This window comes from Bombina bombina, chromosome 8 (assembly GCF_027579735.1).
Source record: "Bombina bombina isolate aBomBom1 chromosome 8, aBomBom1.pri, whole genome shotgun sequence".
In the NCBI taxonomy this organism is placed as follows: Eukaryota; Metazoa; Chordata; class Amphibia; order Anura; family Bombinatoridae; genus Bombina; species Bombina bombina.
Genome location: NC_069506.1, coordinates 2,585,158 through 2,604,875, shown reverse-complemented (window position 1 = coordinate 2,604,875; position 19,718 = coordinate 2,585,158). Strand labels below are relative to the sequence as shown.

The window sequence follows — 19,718 nt, the reverse complement described above, 5'->3', positions numbered from 1 at the left end:
AAAACACAAGCGCACCCTGAGGAGCAGCCGGCATAAGCTTATATAATGTGCTATTAATACAACACAAGTAAAACACAAGCGCACCCTGAGGAACAGCCGGCATTAGCTTATATAATGTGCTATTAATACAACACAAGTAAAACACAAGCGCACCTAGAGGAACAGCCGGCATAAGCTTATATAATGTGCTATTAATACAACACAAGTAAAACACAAGCGCACCCTGAGGAACAGCCGGCATAAGCTTATATAATGTGCTATTAATACAACACAAGTAAAACACAAGCGCACCCAGAGGAGCAGCCAGCATAAGCTTATATAATGTGCTATTAATACAACACAAGTAAAACACAAGCGCACCCTGAGGAACAGCCGGCATAAGCTTATATAATGTGCTATTAATACAACACAAGTAAAACACAAGCGCACCTAGAGGAACAGCCGGCATAAGCTTATATAATGTGCTATTAATACAACACAAGTAAAACACAAGCGCACCCTGAGGAACAGCCGGCATAAGCTTATATAATGTGCTATTAATACAACACAAGTAAAACACAAGCGCAGCCAGAGGAGCAGCCGGCATAAGCTTATATAATGTGCTATTAATACAACACAAGTAAAACACAAGCGCACCCAGAGGAGCAGCCGGCATAAGCTTATATAATGTGCTATTAATACAACACAAGTAAAACAAAAGCGCACCCAGAGGAACAGCCGGCATAAGCTTATATAATGTGCTATTAATACAACACAAGTAAAACACAAGCGCACCCAGAGGAGCAGCCGGCATAAGCTTATATAATGTGCTATTAATACAACATAAGTAAAACACAAGCACACCCCGAGGAACAGCCGGCATAAGCTTATATAATGTGCTATTAATACAACACAAGTAAAACACAAGCGCACCCAGAGGAACAGCCGGCATAAGCTTATATAATGTGCTATTAATACAACGCAAGTAAAACACAAGCGCACCCAGAGGAACAGCCCGCATAAGCTTATATAATGTGCTATTAATACAACACAAGTAAAACACAAGCGCACCCCCGAGGAACAGCCGGCATAAGCTTATATAATGTGCTATTAATACAACACAAGTAAAACACAAGCGCACCCAGAGGAACAGCCGGCATAAGCTTATATAATGTGCTATTAATACAACGCAAGTAAAACACAAGCACACCCCGAGGAACAGACAGCATAAGCTTATATAATGTGCTATTAATACAACACAAGTAAAACACAAGCGCACCCAGAGGAACAGCCGGCATAAGCTTATATAATGTGCTATTAATACAACGCAAGTAAAACACAAGCGCACCCAGAGGAACAGCCGGCATAAGCTTATATAATGTGCTATTAATACAACAGAAGTAAAACACAAGCGCACCCAGAGGAACAGCCGGCATAAGCTTATATAATGTGCTATTAATACAACGCAAGTAAAACACAAGCACACCCCGAGGAACAGACAGCATAAGCTTATATAATGTGCTATTAATACAACACAAGTAAAACACAAGCGCACCCCGAGGAACAGCCGGCATAAGCTTATATAATGTGCTATTAATACAACACAAGTAAAACACAAGCGCACCCAGAGGAGCAGCCGGCATAAGCTTATATAATGTGCTATTAATACAACACAAGTAAAACACAAGCGCACCCAGAGGAACAGCCGGCATAAGCTTATATAATGTGCTATTAATACAACGCAAGTAAAACACAAGCGCACCCAGAGGAACAGCCCGCATAAGCTTATATAATGTGCTATTAATACAACACAAGTAAAACACAAGCGCACCCCGAGGAACAGCCGGCATAAGCTTATATAATGTGCTATTAATACAACACAAGTAAAACACAAGCGCACCCAGAGGAACAGCCGGCATAAGCTTATATAATGTGCTATTAATACAACGCAAGTAAAACACAAGCACACCCCGAGGAACAGACAGCATAAGCTTATATAATGTGCTATTAATACAACACAAGTAAAACACAAGCGCACCCAGAGGAACAGCCGGCATAAGCTTATATAATGTGCTATTAATACAACGCAAGTAAAACACAAGCGCACCCAGAGGAACAGCCGGCATAAGCTTATATAATGTGCTATTAATACAACACAAGTAAAACACAAGCGCACCCAGAGGAACAGCCGGCATAAGCTTATATAATGTGCTATTAATACAACGCAAGTAAAACACAAGCACACCCCGAGGAACAGACAGCATAAGCTTATATAATGTGCTATTAATACAACACAAGTAAAACACAAGCGCACCCCGAGGAACAGCCGGCATAAGCTTATATAATGTGCTATTAATACAACACAAGTAAAACACAAGCGCACCCAGAGGAGCAGCCGGCATAAGCTTATATAATGTGCTATTAGTACAACACAAGTAAAACACAAGCGCACCCTGAGGAACAGCCGGCATGAGCTTATATAATGTGCTATTAATACAACACAAGTAAAACACAAGCGCACCCAGAGGAACAGCCGGCATAAGCTTATATAATGTGCTATTAATACAACGCAAGTAAAACACAAGCGCACCCAGAGGAACAGCCGGCATAAGCTTATATAATGTGCTATTAATACAACACAAGTAAAACACAAGCGCACCCAGAGGAACAGCCGGCATAAGCTTATATAATGTGCTATTAATACAACACAAGTAAAACACAAGCGCACCCAGAGGAACAGCCGGCATAAGCTTATATAATGTGCTATTAATACAACGCAAGTAAAACACAAGCACACCCCGAGGAACAGACAGCATAAGCTTATATAATGTGCTATTAATACAACACAAGTAAAACACAAGCGCACCCTGAGGAACAGCCGGCATAAGCTTATATAATGTGCTATTAATACAACACACGTAAAACACAAGCGCACCCAGAGGAGCAGCCGGCATAAGCTTATATAATGTGCTATTAATACAACACAAGTAAAACACAAGCGCACCCAGAGGAGCAGCCGGCATAAGCTTATATAATGTGCTATTAATACAACACAAGTAAAACACAAGCGCACCCAGAGGAGAAGCCGGCATAAGCTTATATAATGTGCTATTAATACAACACAAGTAAAAAACAAGCGCACCCAGAGGAGCAGCCGGCATAAGCTTATATAATGTGCTATTAATACAAAACAAGTAAAACACAAGCGCACCCAGAGGAGCAGCCGGCATAAGCTTATATAATGTGCTATTAATACAACACAAGTAAAACACAAGCGCACCCCGAGGAACAGCCGGCATAAGCTTATATAATATGCTATTAATACAACACAAGTAAAACACAAGCGCACCCAGAGGAGCAGCCGGCATAAGCTTACATAATGTGCTATTAATACAACACAAGTAAAACACAAGCGCACCCAGAGGAGCAGCCGGCATAAGCTTATATAATGTGCTATTAATACAACACAAGTAAAACACAAGCGCACCCAGAGGAGCAGCCGGCATAAGCTTATATAATGTGCTATTAATACAACACAAGTAAAACACAAGCGCACCCAGAGGAGCAGCCGGCATAAGCTTATATAATGTGCTATTAATACAACACAAGTAAAACACAAGCGCACCCAGAGGAGCAGCCGGCATAAGCTTATATAATGTGCTATTAATACAACACAAGTAAAACTCAAGCGCACCCAGAGGAGCAGCCGGCATAAGCTTATATAATGTGCTATTAATACAACACATGTTAAACACAAGCGCACCCTGAGGAACAGCCGGCATAAGCTTATATAATGTGCTATTAATACAACACAAGTAAAACACAAGCGCACCCTGAGGAGCAGCCGGCATAAGCTTATATAATGTGCTATTAATACAACACAAGTAAAACACAAGCGCACCCTGAGGAACAGCCGGCATAAGCTTATATAATGTGCTATTAATACAACACAAGTAAAACACAAGCGCACCTAGAGGAACAGCCGGCATAAGCTTATATAATGTGCTATTAATACAACACAAGTAAAACACAAGCGCACCCTGAGGAACAGCCGGCATAAGCTTATATAATGTGCTATTAATACAACACAAGTAAAACACAAGCGCACCCAGAGTAGCAGCCGGCATAAGCTTATATAATGTGCTATTAATACAACACAAGTAAAACACAAGCGCACCCAGAGGAACAGCCGGCATAAGCTTATATAATGTGCTATTAATACAACACAAGTAAAACACAAGCGCACCCAGAGGAGCAGCCGGCATAACCTTATATAATGTGCTATTAATACAACACAAGTAAAACACAAGCGCACCCTGAGGAACAGCCGGCATAAGCTTATATAATGTGCTATTAATACAACACAAGTAAAACACAAGCGCACCCAGAGGAGCAGCCAGCATAAGCTTATATAATGTGCTATTAATACAACACAAGTAAAACACAAGCGCACCCTGAGGAACAGCCGGCATAAGCTTATATAATGTGCTATTAATACAACACAAGTAAAACACAAGCGCACCTAGAGGAACAGCCGGCATAAGCTTATATAATGTGCTATTAATACAACACAAGTAAAACACAAGCGCACCCTGAGGAACAGCCGGCATAAGCTTATATAATGTGCTATTAATACAACACAAGTAAAACACAAGCGCAGCCAGAGGAGCAGCCGGCATAAGCTTATATAATGTGCTATTAATACAACACAAGTAAAACACAAGCGCACCCAGAGGAGCAGACAGCATAAGCTTATATAATGTGCTATTAATACAACACAAGTAAAACACAAGCGCACCCAGAGGAACAGCCGGCATAAGCTTATATAATGTGCTATTAATACAACGCAAGTAAAACACAAGCGCACCCAGAGGAACAGCCGGCATAAGCTTATATAATGTGCTATTAATACAACACAAGTAAAACACAAGCGCACCCAGAGGAACAGCCGTCATAAGCTTATATAATGTGCTATTAATACAACACAAGTAAAACACAAGCGCACCCAGAGGAACAGCCGGCATAAGCTTATATAATGTGCTATTAATACAACGCAAGTAAAACACAAGCACACCCCGAGGAACAGACAGCATAAGCTTATATAATGTGCTATTAATACAACACAAGTAAAACACAAGCGCACCCAGAGGAACAGCCGGCATAAGCTTATATAATGTGCTATTAATACAACACAAGTAAAACACAAGCGCACCCAGAGGAGCAGCCGGCATAAGCTTATATAATGTGCTATTAATACAACACAAGTAAAACACAAGCGCACCCTGAGGAACAGCCGGCATGAGCTTATATAATGTGCTATTAATACAACACAAGTAAAACACAAGCGCAGCCAGAGGAGCAGCCGGCATAAGCTTATATAATGTGCTATTAATACAACACAAGTAAAACACAAGCGCACCCAGAGGAGCAGCCGGCATAAGCTTATATAATGTGCTATTAATACAACACAAGTAAAACACAAGCGCACCCAGAGGAGAAGCCGGCATAAGCTTATATAATGTGCTATTAATACAACACAAGTAAAAAACAAGCGCACCCAGAGGAGCAGCCGGCATAAGCTTATATAATGTGCTATTAATACAAAACAAGTAAAACACAAGCGCACCCAGAGGAGCAGCCGGCATAAGCTTATATAATGTGCTATTAATACAACACAAGTAAAACACAAGCGCACCCAGAGTAGCAGCCGGCATAAGCTTATATAATGTGCTATTAATACAACACAAGTAAAACACAAGCGCACCCAGAGGAACAGCCGGCATAAGCTTATATAATGTGCTATTAATACAACACAAGTAAAACACAAGCGCACCCAGAGGAGCAGCCGGCATAACCTTATATAATGTGCTATTAATACAACACAAGTAAAACACAAGCGCACCCTGAGGAACAGCCGGCATAAGCTTATATAATGTGCTATTAATACAACACAAGTAAAACACAAGCGCACCCAGAGGAGCAGCCAGCATAAGCTTATATAATGTGCTATTAATACAACACAAGTAAAACACAAGCGCACCCTGAGGAACAGCCGGCATAAGCTTATATAATGTGCTATTAATACAACACAAGTAAAACACAAGCGCACCTAGAGGAACAGCCGGCATAAGCTTATATAATGTGCTATTAATACAACACAAGTAAAACACAAGCGCACCCTGAGGAACAGCCGGCATAAGCTTATATAATGTGCTATTAATACAACACAAGTAAAACACAAGCGCAGCCAGAGGAGCAGCCGGCATAAGCTTATATAATGTGCTATTAATACAACACAAGTAAAACACAAGCGCACCCAGAGGAGCAGCCGGCATAAGCTTATATAATGTGCTATTAATACAACGCAAGTAAAACACAAGCACACCCCGAGGAACAGACAGCATAAGCTTATATAATGTGCTATTAATACAACACAAGTAAAACACAAGCGCACCCAGAGGAACAGCCGGCATAAGCTTATATAATGTGCTATTAATACAACGCAAGTAAAACACAAGCGCACCCAGAGGAACAGCCGGCATAAGCTTATATAATGTGCTATTAATACAACACAAGTAAAACACAAGCGCACCCAGAGGAACAGCCGTCATAAGCTTATATAATGTGCTATTAATACAACACAAGTAAAACACAAGCGCACCCAGAGGAACAGCCGGCATAAGCTTATATAATGTGCTATTAATACAACGCAAGTAAAACACAAGCACACCCCGAGGAACAGACAGCATAAGCTTATATAATGTGCTATTAATACAACACAAGTAAAACACAAGCGCACCCCGAGGAACAGCCGGCATAAGCTTATATAATGTGCTATTAATACAACACAAGTAAAACACAAGCGCACCCAGAGGAGCAGCCGGCATAAGCTTATATAATGTGCTATTAATACAACACAAGTAAAACACAAGCGCACCCTGAGGAACAGCCGGCATAAGCTTATATAATGTGCTATTAATACAACACAAGTAAAACACAAGCGCAGCCAGAGGAGCAGCCGGCATAAGCTTATATAATGTGCTATTAATACAACACAAGTAAAACACAAGCGCACCCAGAGGAGCAGCCGGCATAAGCTTATATAATGTGCTATTAATACAACACAAGTAAAACACAAGCGCACCCAGAGGAGAAGCCGGCATAAGCTTATATAATGTGCTATTAATACAACACAAGTAAAAAACAAGCGCACCCAGAGGAGCAGCCGGCATAAGCTTATATAATGTGCTATTAATACAAAACAAGTAAAACACAAGCGCACCCAGAGGAGCAGCCGGCATAAGCTTATATAATGTGCTATTAATACAACACAAGTAAAACACAAGCGCACCCCGAGGAACAGCCGGCATAAGCTTATATAATATGCTATTAATACAACACAAGTAAAACACAAGCGCACCCAGAGGAGCAGCCGGCATAAGCTTACATAATGTGCTATTAATACAACACAAGTAAAACACAAGCGCACCCAGAGGAGCAGCCGGCATAAGCTTATATAATGTGCTATTAATACAACACAAGTAAAACACAAGCGCACCCAGAGGAACAGCCGGCATAAGCTTATATAATGTGCTATTAATACAACACAAGTAAAACACAAGCGCACCCAGAGGAGCAGCCGGCATAAGCTTATATAATGTGCTATTAATACAACACAAGTAAAACACAAGCGCACCCAGAGGAGCAGCCGGCATAAGCTTATATAATGTGCTATTAATACAACACAAGTAAAACTCAAGCGCACCCAGAGGAGCAGCCGGCATAAGCTTATATAATGTGCTATTAATACAACACAAGTAAAACACAAGCGCACCCTGAGGAACAGCCGGCATAAGCTTATATAATGTGCTATTAATACAACACAAGTAAAACACAAGCGCACCCTGAGGAGCAGCCGGCATAAGCTTATATAATGTGCTATTAATACAACACAAGTAAAACACAAGCGCACCCTGAGGAACAGCCGGCATTAGCTTATATAATGTGCTATTAATACAACACAAGTAAAACACAAGCGCACCTAGAGGAACAGCCGGCATAAGCTTATATAATGTGCTATTAATACAACACAAGTAAAACACAAGCGCACCCTGAGGAACAGCCGGCATAAGCTTATATAATGTGCTATTAATACAACACAAGTAAAACACAAGCGCACCCAGAGGAGCAGCCGGCATAAGCTTATATAATGTGCTATTAATACAACACAAGTAAAACACAAGCGCACCCAGAGGAACAGCCGGCATAAGCTTATATAATGTGCTATTAATACAACACAAGTAAAACACAAGCGCACCCAGAGGAGCAGCCGGCATAACCTTATATAATGTGCTATTAATACAACACAAGTAAAACACAAGCGCACCCTGAGGAACAGCCGGCATAAGCTTATATAATGTGCTATTAATACAACACAAGTAAAACACAAGCGCACCCAGAGGAGCAGCCAGCATAAGCTTATATAATGTGCTATTAATACAACACAAGTAAAACACAAGCGCACCCTGAGGAACAGCCGGCATAAGCTTATATAATGTGCTATTAATACAACACAAGTAAAACACAAGCGCACCTAGAGGAACAGCCGGCATAAGCTTATATAATGTGCTATTAATACAACACAAGTAAAACACAAGCGCACCCTGAGGAACAGCCGGCATAAGCTTATATAATGTGCTATTAATACAACACAAGTAAAACACAAGCGCAGCCAGAGGAGCAGCCGGCATAAGCTTATATAATGTGCTATTAATACAACACAAGTAAAACACAAGCGCACCCAGAGGAGCAGCCGGCATAAGCTTATATAATGTGCTATTAATACAACACAAGTAAAACAAAAGCGCACCCAGAGGAACAGCCGGCATAAGCTTATATAATGTGCTATTAATACAACACAAGTAAAACACAAGCGCACCCAGAGGAGCAGCCGGCATAAGCTTATATAATGTGCTATTAATACAACATAAGTAAAACACAAGCACACCCCGAGGAACAGCCGGCATAAGCTTATATAATGTGCTATTAATACAACACAAGTAAAACACAAGCGCACCCAGAGGAACAGCCGGCATAAGCTTATATAATGTGCTATTAATACAACGCAAGTAAAACACAAGCGCACCCAGAGGAACAGCCCGCATAAGCTTATATAATGTGCTATTAATACAACACAAGTAAAACACAAGCGCACCCAGAGGAACAGCCGGCATAAGCTTATATAATGTGCTATTAATACAACGCAAGTAAAACACAAGCGCACCCAGAGGAACAGCCGGCATAAGCTTATATAATGTGCTATTAATACAACAGAAGTAAAACACAAGCGCACCCAGAGGAACAGCCGGCATAAGCTTATATAATGTGCTATTAATACAACGCAAGTAAAACACAAGCACACCCCGAGGAACAGACAGCATAAGCTTATATAATGTGCTATTAATACAACACAAGTAAAACACAAGCGCACCCCGAGGAACAGCCGGCATAAGCTTATATAATGTGCTATTAATACAACACAAGTAAAACACAAGCGCACCCAGAGGAGCAGCCGGCATAAGCTTATATAATGTGCTATTAATACAACACAAGTAAAACACAAGCGCACCCAGAGGAACAGCCGGCATAAGCTTATATAATGTGCTATTAATACAACGCAAGTAAAACACAAGCGCACCCAGAGGAACAGCCCGCATAAGCTTATATAATGTGCTATTAATACAACACAAGTAAAACACAAGCGCACCCCGAGGAACAGCCGGCATAAGCTTATATAATGTGCTATTAATACAACACAAGTAAAACACAAGCGCACCCAGAGGAACAGCCGGCATAAGCTTATATAATGTGCTATTAATACAACGCAAGTAAAACACAAGCACACCCCGAGGAACAGACAGCATAAGCTTATATAATGTGCTATTAATACAACACAAGTAAAACACAAGCGCACCCAGAGGAACAGCCGGCATAAGCTTATATAATGTGCTATTAATACAACGCAAGTAAAACACAAGCGCACCCAGAGGAACAGCCGGCATAAGCTTATATAATGTGCTATTAATACAACGCAAGTAAAACACAAGCACACCCCGAGGAACAGACAGCATAAGCTTATATAATGTGCTATTAATACAACACAAGTAAAACACAAGCGCACCCCGAGGAACAGCCGGCATAAGCTTATATAATGTGCTATTAATACAACACAAGTAAAACACAAGCGCACCCAGAGGAGCAGCCGGCATAAGCTTATATAATGTGCTATTAGTACAACACAAGTAAAACACAAGCGCACCCTGAGGAACAGCCGGCATGAGCTTATATAATGTGCTATTAATACAACACAAGTAAAACACAAGCGCACCCAGAGGAACAGCCGGCATAAGCTTATATAATGTGCTATTAATACAACGCAAGTAAAACACAAGCGCACCCAGAGGAACAGCCGGCATAAGCTTATATAATGTGCTATTAATACAACACAAGTAAAACACAAGCGCACCCAGAGGAACAGCCGGCATAAGCTTATATAATGTGCTATTAATACAACACAAGTAAAACACAAGCGCACCCAGAGGAACAGCCGGCATAAGCTTATATAATGTGCTATTAATACAACGCAAGTAAAACACAAGCACACCCCGAGGAACAGACAGCATAAGCTTATATAATGTGCTATTAATACAACACAAGTAAAACACAAGCGCACCCAGAGGAACAGCCGGCATAAGCTTATATAATGTGCTATTAATACAACGCAAGTAAAACACAAGCGCACCCAGAGGAACAGCCGGCATAAGCTTATATAATGTGCTATTAATACAACACAAGTAAAACACAAGCGCACCCAGAGGAACAGCCGGCATAAGCTTATATAATGTGCTATTAACACAACACAAGTAAAACACAAGCGCACCCAGAGGAACAGCCGGCATAAGCTTATATAATGTGCTATTAATACAACGCAAGTAAAACACAAGCACACACCGAGGAACAGACAGCATAAGCTTATATAATGTGCTATTAATACAACACAAGTAAAACACAAGCGCACCCCGAGGAACAGCCGGCATAAGCTTATATAATGTGTAATATTTGCGATACCCAACGCATACAAAAAAGCCTCTGCATAGCAAATTTAACGAGCGAGTAATAAACTGCACTCAACTTGTAATCTAGCCCATAATGTGCTATTAATACAACACAAATAAAGACCAAGCACGCCCTTAGGAGCAGCTGCCATCTATAGCCTGTGGTTTCATTAGATTAAGTGGACACCAAAAACTGTAAGAAACACAATTTTTTGCCGGGGTTTTTCACCAGCAAGAAAACAAAATAAACTCAGCAAAAGTTAATAATGGTGGCTAATTAACGCAAATGATGATGGTGTTTAATGTGCTTATCGTTCACATTTAGAACCATAAATACTTTAAGATTTTCTGGCATTTGTGTTCCAGAAGTCCTGATTGAACCTCACAAGAAACAACTGCATGTGACCTTGGCATACCATTTCCAGGCTAATCACTTGTCAACGCTGGAGAAACTTGCACAGAACATTGACATAAACTTAGGATGTGATTGGGTCGCTACCATATTTTCTCGAGATATACGATTTGTTAATCACGAGGTAAGCTTAAGTTATAGAATGTAAAATAATGTCATTTTTATGAAGAAGAATTATCAGTCACCATAGAACATATCAGCACTATCTAACTCAGAGCTTTCCAAACTTTTCATGTTGGTGACACACTTTTCAGACATCATTTTGTGACACAGTAATTCAGTTGTACTGGCAAACAGGAGGTTAAACTAACTTGTTTTAAAAGATACGGACACAAACATAAATTATATAATAATAATGTATTTACAAGTAACAGTAAGTATGTGCAAGAATTAAACAAAAGTTTAATAACACCAATAGCTACTTACTATATTAATGGGATGTATGAGTATGATGGGACACAATTTCTGAATATTTGGTGTAATATTAGATAAAGATGCTCGCATTTCATTATCAAGCATTTTTAAGCTTCCACTTCCTATCCATATATCAAGAGCAGGAGCAGCAATGCACTACTGGGAGCTAGCTGCAAAAAAACCAACACTTTGACTTCTGACTTCAGCTAAGCGTTTAAACTGCTGCCCTCAGAGCTCTGCAAGTCCGACTGACTACTGCCCGCGCTGCAAACACACTGCTGTCCCACTCACTGACTACACGTGCAGTCACAAGCTGATTGAGGAGTCTACACGTGCAGTCACAAGCTGATTGAGGAGTCTACACGTGCAGTCACGAGCTGATTGAGGAGTCTACACGTGCAGTCACGAGCTGATTGAGGAGTCTACACGTGCAGTCACAAGCTGATTGAGGAGTCTACACGTGCAGTCACGAGCTGATTGAGGAGTCTACACGTGCAGTCACGAGCTGATTGAGGAGTCTACACGTGCAGTCACGAGCTGATGGAGGAGTCTACACCTGCAGTCACGAGCTAATGTGGGCGCCTCTTTTTGTTTGATCTATTTCAGAAGATTTTGCCGCCAATGGGAATAGTTTCAGTTCCCGCTAAGCTGCGCCAATAGGTTAGGAGGATCTGTGACCCACCAGGTATCAATCACGTGCCAGCTACGTGTTATGAGCAGCAGGCAGGCGGAAAGTCGGAAACCAAAAAAAAAAATTAAAAATAATTTTAAATTAAAAACAATTTGTGCTGAAGCAGGGACACACCTACACACTGCCACCGACACACTAATGTGTCACGACACAAAGTTTGGAAAGCACTGATCTAACTACACCCAGACTGTCTTGTCATCCTCAGACCACCAATAAAAAGTTCCCATTTTTATTTATGTGTCTCTAGTTAAAAGTTGTCATATTGGGGTAAACTAATGAGTAGAAAATGACAAAACTACAATCAATCAATATATTGTGATCAACCCCTATTATCTGTCAAGGTGTTTCACAAAAGTAACTTTATGGTTTTTACAGAAGTATTGTCACCAGCTGTCATGTTATGGTAATGTCACATTATAAATATAGTCCCTACAGATTATAGTAAATGCAAAATTAGATCCATGTTGTGCTTATCGGGGCAGGATTGTTAATGGTAGGCTGGTCTCATCTCCCTCAATAACAATCTCATGTCCCTACACTGGGCAGGTCTCATCTCCCTCAGTGACATCATCGCATGTCCTTCACTAGGCAGGTCTCATCTCCCTCAGTAACAATCTCATGTCCCTACACTGGGCAGGTCTCATCTCCCTCAGTGACATCATCTCATGTCCTTCACTAGGCAGGTCTCATCTCCCTCAGTGACATCATCTCATGTCCTTCACTAGACGGGCAGGTCTCATCTCCCTCAGTGACATCATCTCATGTCCTTCACTAGGCAGGTCTCATCTCCCTCAGTGGCATCATCTCATGTCCTTCACTAGGCAAGTCTCATCTCCCTCAGTGACATCATCGCATGTCCTTCACTAGGCAGGTCTCATCTCCCTCAGTGACATCATCGCATGTCCTTCACTAGGCAGGTCTCATCTCCCTCAGTGACATCATCGCATGTCCTTCACTAGGCAGGTCTCATCTCCCTCAGTGGACAGGTCTCGTCTCCCTCAGTGACATCACCTCATGTACATCACTGGGCAGGTCTCATCTCCCTCAGTGGACAGGTCTCGTCTCCCTCAGTGACATCACCTCATGTACATCACTGGGCAGGTCTCATCTCCCTCAGTGACATCATCGCATGTCCTTCACTAGGCAGGTCTCATCTGCCTCAGTGACATCATCACATGTCCTTCACTAGGCAGGTCTCATCTCCCTCAGTGGACAGGTCTCGTCTCCCTCAGTGACATCACCTCATGTACATCACTGGGCAGGTCTCATCTCCCTCAGTGGACAGGTCTCGTCTCCCTCAGTGACATCACCTCATGTACATCACTAGGCAGGTCTTGTCTCCCTCAGTGACATCACCTCATGTACATCACTGGGCAGGTCTCATCTCCCTCAGTAGACAGGTCTCGTCTCCCTCAGTGACATCACCTCATGTACATCACTAGGCAGGTCTTGTCTCCCTCAGTAACATCACCTCATGTACATCACTGGGCAGGTCTCATCTCCCTCAGTGGACAGGTCTCGTCTCCCTCAGTGACATCACCTCATGTACATCACTTGGCAGGTCTCATCTCCCTCAGTGGACAGGTCTCGTCTCCCTCAATGACATCACCTCATGTACATCACTGGGCAGGTCTCATCCCCCTCAGTGACATCATCGCATGTCCTTCACTAGGCAGGTCTCATCTCTCTCAGTGGACAGGTCTCGTCTCCCTCAGTGACATCACCTCATGTACATCACTGGGCAGGTCTCATCTCCCTCAGTGACATCATCGCATGTCCTTCACTAGGCAGATCTCATCTCCCTCAGTGGACAGGTCTCGTCTCCCTCAGTGACATCACCTCATGTACATCACTGGGCAAGTCTCATCTCCCTCAGTGACATCATCTCATGTACTTCACTGGGCAGGTCTCATCTCCCTCAGTGACCTCATCTCATGTACATCACTAGGCAGGTCTCGTCTCCCTCAGTGACATCACCTCATGTACATCACTGGGCAGGTCTCATCTCCCTCAGTGACATCATCGCATGTCCTTCACTAGGCAGGTCTCATCTCCCTCAGTGGACAGGTCTCGTCGCCCTCAGTGACATCACCTCATGTACATCACTGGGCAGATCTCATCTCTCTCAATGGACAGGTCTCGTCTCCCTCAGTGACATCACCTCATGTAGATCACTGGGCAGGTCTCATCTCCCTCAGTGACATAATCTCATGTCCCTACACTGGGCAGGTCTCATCTTTCTCAGTGACCTAATCCCGTGTCCTTCTTCACTGGGCAGGTCTCATCTCCCTCAGTGACCTCATCTCATGTCCCTACACTGGGCAGGTCTCATCTCCCTCAGTGACCTCAATCTCATATCCTTCACTGGGCAGGTCTCATCTCCCTCAGTGACCTCATCTCATGGCCCTACACTGGGCAGGCCTCATCTCCCTCATGTCCTACACTGGGCAGGTCTCATCTCTCTCAGTGACATCAGCTCATGTCCTTCAATGGGCAGGTCTCATCTCCCTCAGTGACATCACCTCATGCCCTTCAATGGGCAGGTCTCATCTCCCTCAGTGGACAGGTCTCGTCTCCCTCAGTGACATCACCTCATGTACATCACTAGGCAGGTCTCATTTCCCTCAGTGACATCACCTCATGTCCTTCACTGGGCAGGTCTCATCTCCCTCAATGACATCATCTCATGTCCTTCACTGGGTAGGTCTCATCTCCCTCACTGGACAGGTCTCGTCTCCCTCAGTGACATCACCTCATGTACATCACTGGGCAGGTCTTATCTCCCTCAGTGACATCACCTCATCTCCCTTATTGAGATCACCTCATGTCCTTCACTGGGCAGGTCTCATCTCCCTTATTGACATCATCTCATGTCCTTCACTGGGCAGGTCTCATCTCCCTTATTGACATCATCTCATGTCCTTCACTGGGCAGGCCTCATCTCCCTCACTGGACAGGTCTCATCTCCCTCAATGACATCACCTCATGTCCTTCACTGGGCAGGTCTTATCTCCCTCAGTGACATCACCTCATCTCCCTTATTGACATCACCTCATGTCCTTCACTGGGCAGGTCTCATGTCCTTCACTGGGCAGGTCTCATCTCCCTCAATGACATCATCTCCTGTCCTTCACTGGGCAGGTCTCATGACCTTCACTGGGCAGGTCTCATCTCCCTCAGTGGACAGGTCTCGTCTCCTTCAGTGACATCACCTCATGTACATCACTGGGCAGGTCTCATCTCCCTCAATGACATCATCTCATGTCCTTCACTGGGCAGGTCTCATGTCCTTCACTGGGCAGGTCTCATCTCCCTCAGTGACATCATCTCATGTACATCACTGGGCAGGTTTTATCTCCCTCAGTGACATCATCTCATGTCCTTCACTGGGCAGGTCTTATCTCCCTCAGTGACATCACCTCATGTACATCACTGGGCAGGTCTCATCTACCTCAGTGACATCATCTCATGTCCCTTCACTGGGCAGGTCTTATCTCCCTCAGTGACATCATCTCATGTCCTTCACTGGGCAGGTCTTATCTCCCTCAGTGACATCACCTCATGTACATCACTGGGCAGGTCCCATCTCCATCAGTGGGCTGGTCTTGTGTCTCACAGGTGTGAGCCCTGCTAATGTTTAGGAATTGGGGCCACACCTGCACCCCAGCACCCTGTCCCCAGTAATCAATATTAACTGAAAAAGCCATAAACACACACCATATGTTCTATAGTTGTTCCAGACTTACAAATTACTACATACACATACAATTTGATAGGGACTGAGCTCAGTGTTTCAGCAGTCTGTCATATTATTGTGATGCTTTCTATCTGTTTCTCTGTAGACGCTGCAGGTGCTATATCCGTATTTGCCCCAGAACGATGACGAACTAGAACTGGTTCCAGGAGATTATATTTTCATGTCACCGGCAGAACAAACAAGCACAAGTGAAGGCTGGATATTTGGCACATCGCTGGCAACGGGGTGTTCAGGATTATTGCCAGAGAATTATATTACCAAGGCAGATGAATGTGGCACGTGGGTATTTCATGGGTGAGTGGTTGCGTACTCTCCCTGGTGAGCTCTTCCTCTGTAATTGTTGTTAACACCGTCTGTTCACGCATTAGTAAACTGCATTAGGTTATGTACTGTAATAATCATGTATATGATACTATATAATAATAATAATAATAATAATAATAAATAAATGATACCTGATACACCATAGATTGTGTTTTAATAATATTTATCATCCTTTTCAGCAGAACTATAAACTGGATAAAACACGATTGTTTATAAAACTTGTAGATACAGTTTCATTTGTGCAGGATGAGAATAACAATCTAAATTGTAACAAGATAAATCATCTACTAGCTGTTTGTGTACAGACTGTGTGTGATGTGTAAGATCTACTAGCTGTTTGTGTACAGACTGTGTGTAATGTGTAACAAGGTACATGATCTACTAGCTGTTTGTGTACAGACTGTGTGTAATGTGTAACAAGATAAATCATCTACTAGCTGTTTGTGTACAGACTGTGTGTGTGTGATGTGTAACAAGGTACATGATCTACTAGCTGTTTGTGTACAGACTGTGTGTGTGATGTGTAACAAGATAAATCATCTACTAGCTGTTTGTGTACAGACTGTGTGTGATGTGTAACAAGGTACATGATCTACTAGCTGTTTGTGTACAGACTGTGTGTGATGTGTAACAAGGTACATGATATACTAGCTGTTTGTGTACAGACTGTGTGTGATGTTTAACAAGGTACATGATATACTAGCTGTTTGTGTACAGACTGTGTGTGTGTGATGTGTAACAAGGTACATGATCTACTAGCTGTTTGTGTACAGACTGTGTGTGTGATGTGTAACAAGGTACATGATCTACTAGCTGTTTGTGTACAGACTGTGTGTGTGTGTGTGATGTGTAACAAGGTACAGGATCTACTAGCTGTTTGTGTACAGACTGTGTGTGTGATGTGTAACAAGGTACATGATCTACTAGCTGTTTGTGTACAGACTGTGTGTGTGTGTGATGTGTAACAAGGTACATGATCTACTAGCTGTTTGTGTACAGACTGTGTGTGTGTGATGTGTAACAAGGTACATGACCTACTAGCTGTTTGTGTACAGACTGTGTGTGTGATGTGTAACAAGGTACATGATCTACTAGCTGTTTGTGTACAGACTGTGTGTGTGTGTGTGTGTGTGTGATGTGTAACAAGGTACATGATATACTAGCTGTTTGTGTACAGACTGTGTGTGTGATGTGTAACAAGGTACATGATCTACTAGCTGTTTGTGTACAGACTGTGTGTGTGTGTGTGTGATGTGTAACAAGGTACAGGATCTACTAGCTGTTTGTGTACAGACTGTGTGTGATGTGTAACAAGGTACATGATCTACTAGCTGTTTGTGTACAGACTGTGTGTGTGTGTGTGTGATGTGTAACAAGGTACATGATCTACTAGCTGTTTGTGTACAGACTGTGTGTGTGTGATGTGTAACAAGGTACATGACCTACTAGCTGTTTGTGTACAGACTGTGTGTGTGATGTGTAACAAGGTACATGATCTACTAGCTGTTTGTTTACAGACTGTGTGTGTGATGTGTAACAAGGTACATGATCTACTAGCTGTTTGTGTACAGACTGTGTGTGTGTGTGTGTGATGTATAACAAGGTACATGACCTACTAGCTGTTTGTGTACAGACTGTGTGTGTGATGTGTAACAAGGTACATGATCTACCAGCTGTTTGTGTACAGACTGTGTGTGTGATGTGTAACAAGGTACATGATCTACTAGCTGTTTGTGTACAGACTGTGTGTGTGTGATGTGTAACAAGGTACAGGATCTACTAGCTGTTTGTGTACAGACTGTGTGTGTGATGTGTAACAAGATACATGATCTACTAGCTGTTTGTGTACAGACTGTGTGTGTGATGTGTAACAAGGTACATGATCTACTAGCTGTTTGTGTACAGACTGTGTGTGTGATGTGTAACAAGGTACATGATCTACTAGCTGTTTGTGTACAGACTGTGTGTGTGTGATGTGTAACAAGGTACATGATCTATTAGCTGTTTGTGTACAGACTGTGTGTGTGTGATGAGTAACAAGGTACATGACCTACTAGCTGTTTGTGTACAGACTGTGTGTGTGTGATGTGTAACAAGGTACATGACCTACTAGCTGTTTGTGTACAGACTGTGTGTGTGATGTGTAACAAGGTACATGACCTACTAGCTGTTTTTGTACAGACTGTGTGTGTGTGTGATGTGTAACAAGGTACATGATCTACTAGCTGTTTGTGTGCAGACTGTGTGTGTGTGTGATGTGTAACAAGGTACATGATCTACTAGATGTTTGTGTACAGACTGTGTGTGTGTGATGTGTAACAAGGTACATGATCTACTAGCTGTTTGTGTACAGACTGTGTGTGTGTGATGTGTAACAAGGTACATGATCTATTAGCTATTTGTGTACAGACTGTGTTTGTGTGATGTGTAACAAGGTACATGATCTACTAGCTGTTTGTGTACAGACTGTGTGTGTGTGATGTGTAACAAGGTACATGATATACTAGCTGTTTGTGTACAGACTGTGTGTGTGATGTGTAACAAGGTACATGATTTACTAGCTGTTTGTGTACAGACTGTGTTTGTGTGATGTGTAACAAGGTACATGATTTACTAGCTGTTTGTGTACAGACTGTGTTTGTGTGATGTGTAACAAGGTACATGATTTACTAGCTGTTTGTGTACAGACTGTGTTTGTGTGATGTGTAACAAGGTACATGATTTACTAGCTGTTTGTGTACAGACTGTGTTTGTGTGATGTGTAACAAGGTACATGATTTACTAGCTGTTTGTGTACAGACTGTGTGTGTGATGTGTAACAAGGTACATGACCTACTAGCTGTTTGTGTACAGACTGTGTGTGTGATGTGTAACAAGGTACATGATTTACTAGCTGTTTGTGTACAGACTGTGTGTGTGTGATGTGTAACAAGGTACATGATCTACTAGCTTTTTGTGTACAGACTGTGTGTGTGATGTGTAACAAGGTACATGATATACTAGCTGTTTGTGTACAGACTGTGTGAT

The 19,718-nt window shown here is 42.4% G+C and overlaps 1 protein-coding gene across 2 annotated transcripts in view; it reads left to right on the top strand.

Annotated features, from left to right (window-relative positions):
- UBASH3B (ubiquitin associated and SH3 domain containing B) overlaps positions 1 to 19,718 on the top strand; it is a 477,436-nt gene that overhangs the window by 328,297 nt on the left and 129,421 nt on the right. The window contains exons 5-6 of one of the 2 annotated variants that reach the window (XM_053690105.1): positions 11,460 to 11,629; positions 16,453 to 16,646. In XM_053690105.1, the coding sequence (XP_053546080.1) occupies positions 11,460 to 11,629; positions 16,453 to 16,646 (364 nt within the window). Of the gene's footprint in view, positions 1 to 11,459; positions 11,630 to 16,452; positions 16,662 to 19,718 lie in introns of both variants that reach the window. The other variant, XM_053690104.1, reaches the window with a different exon arrangement.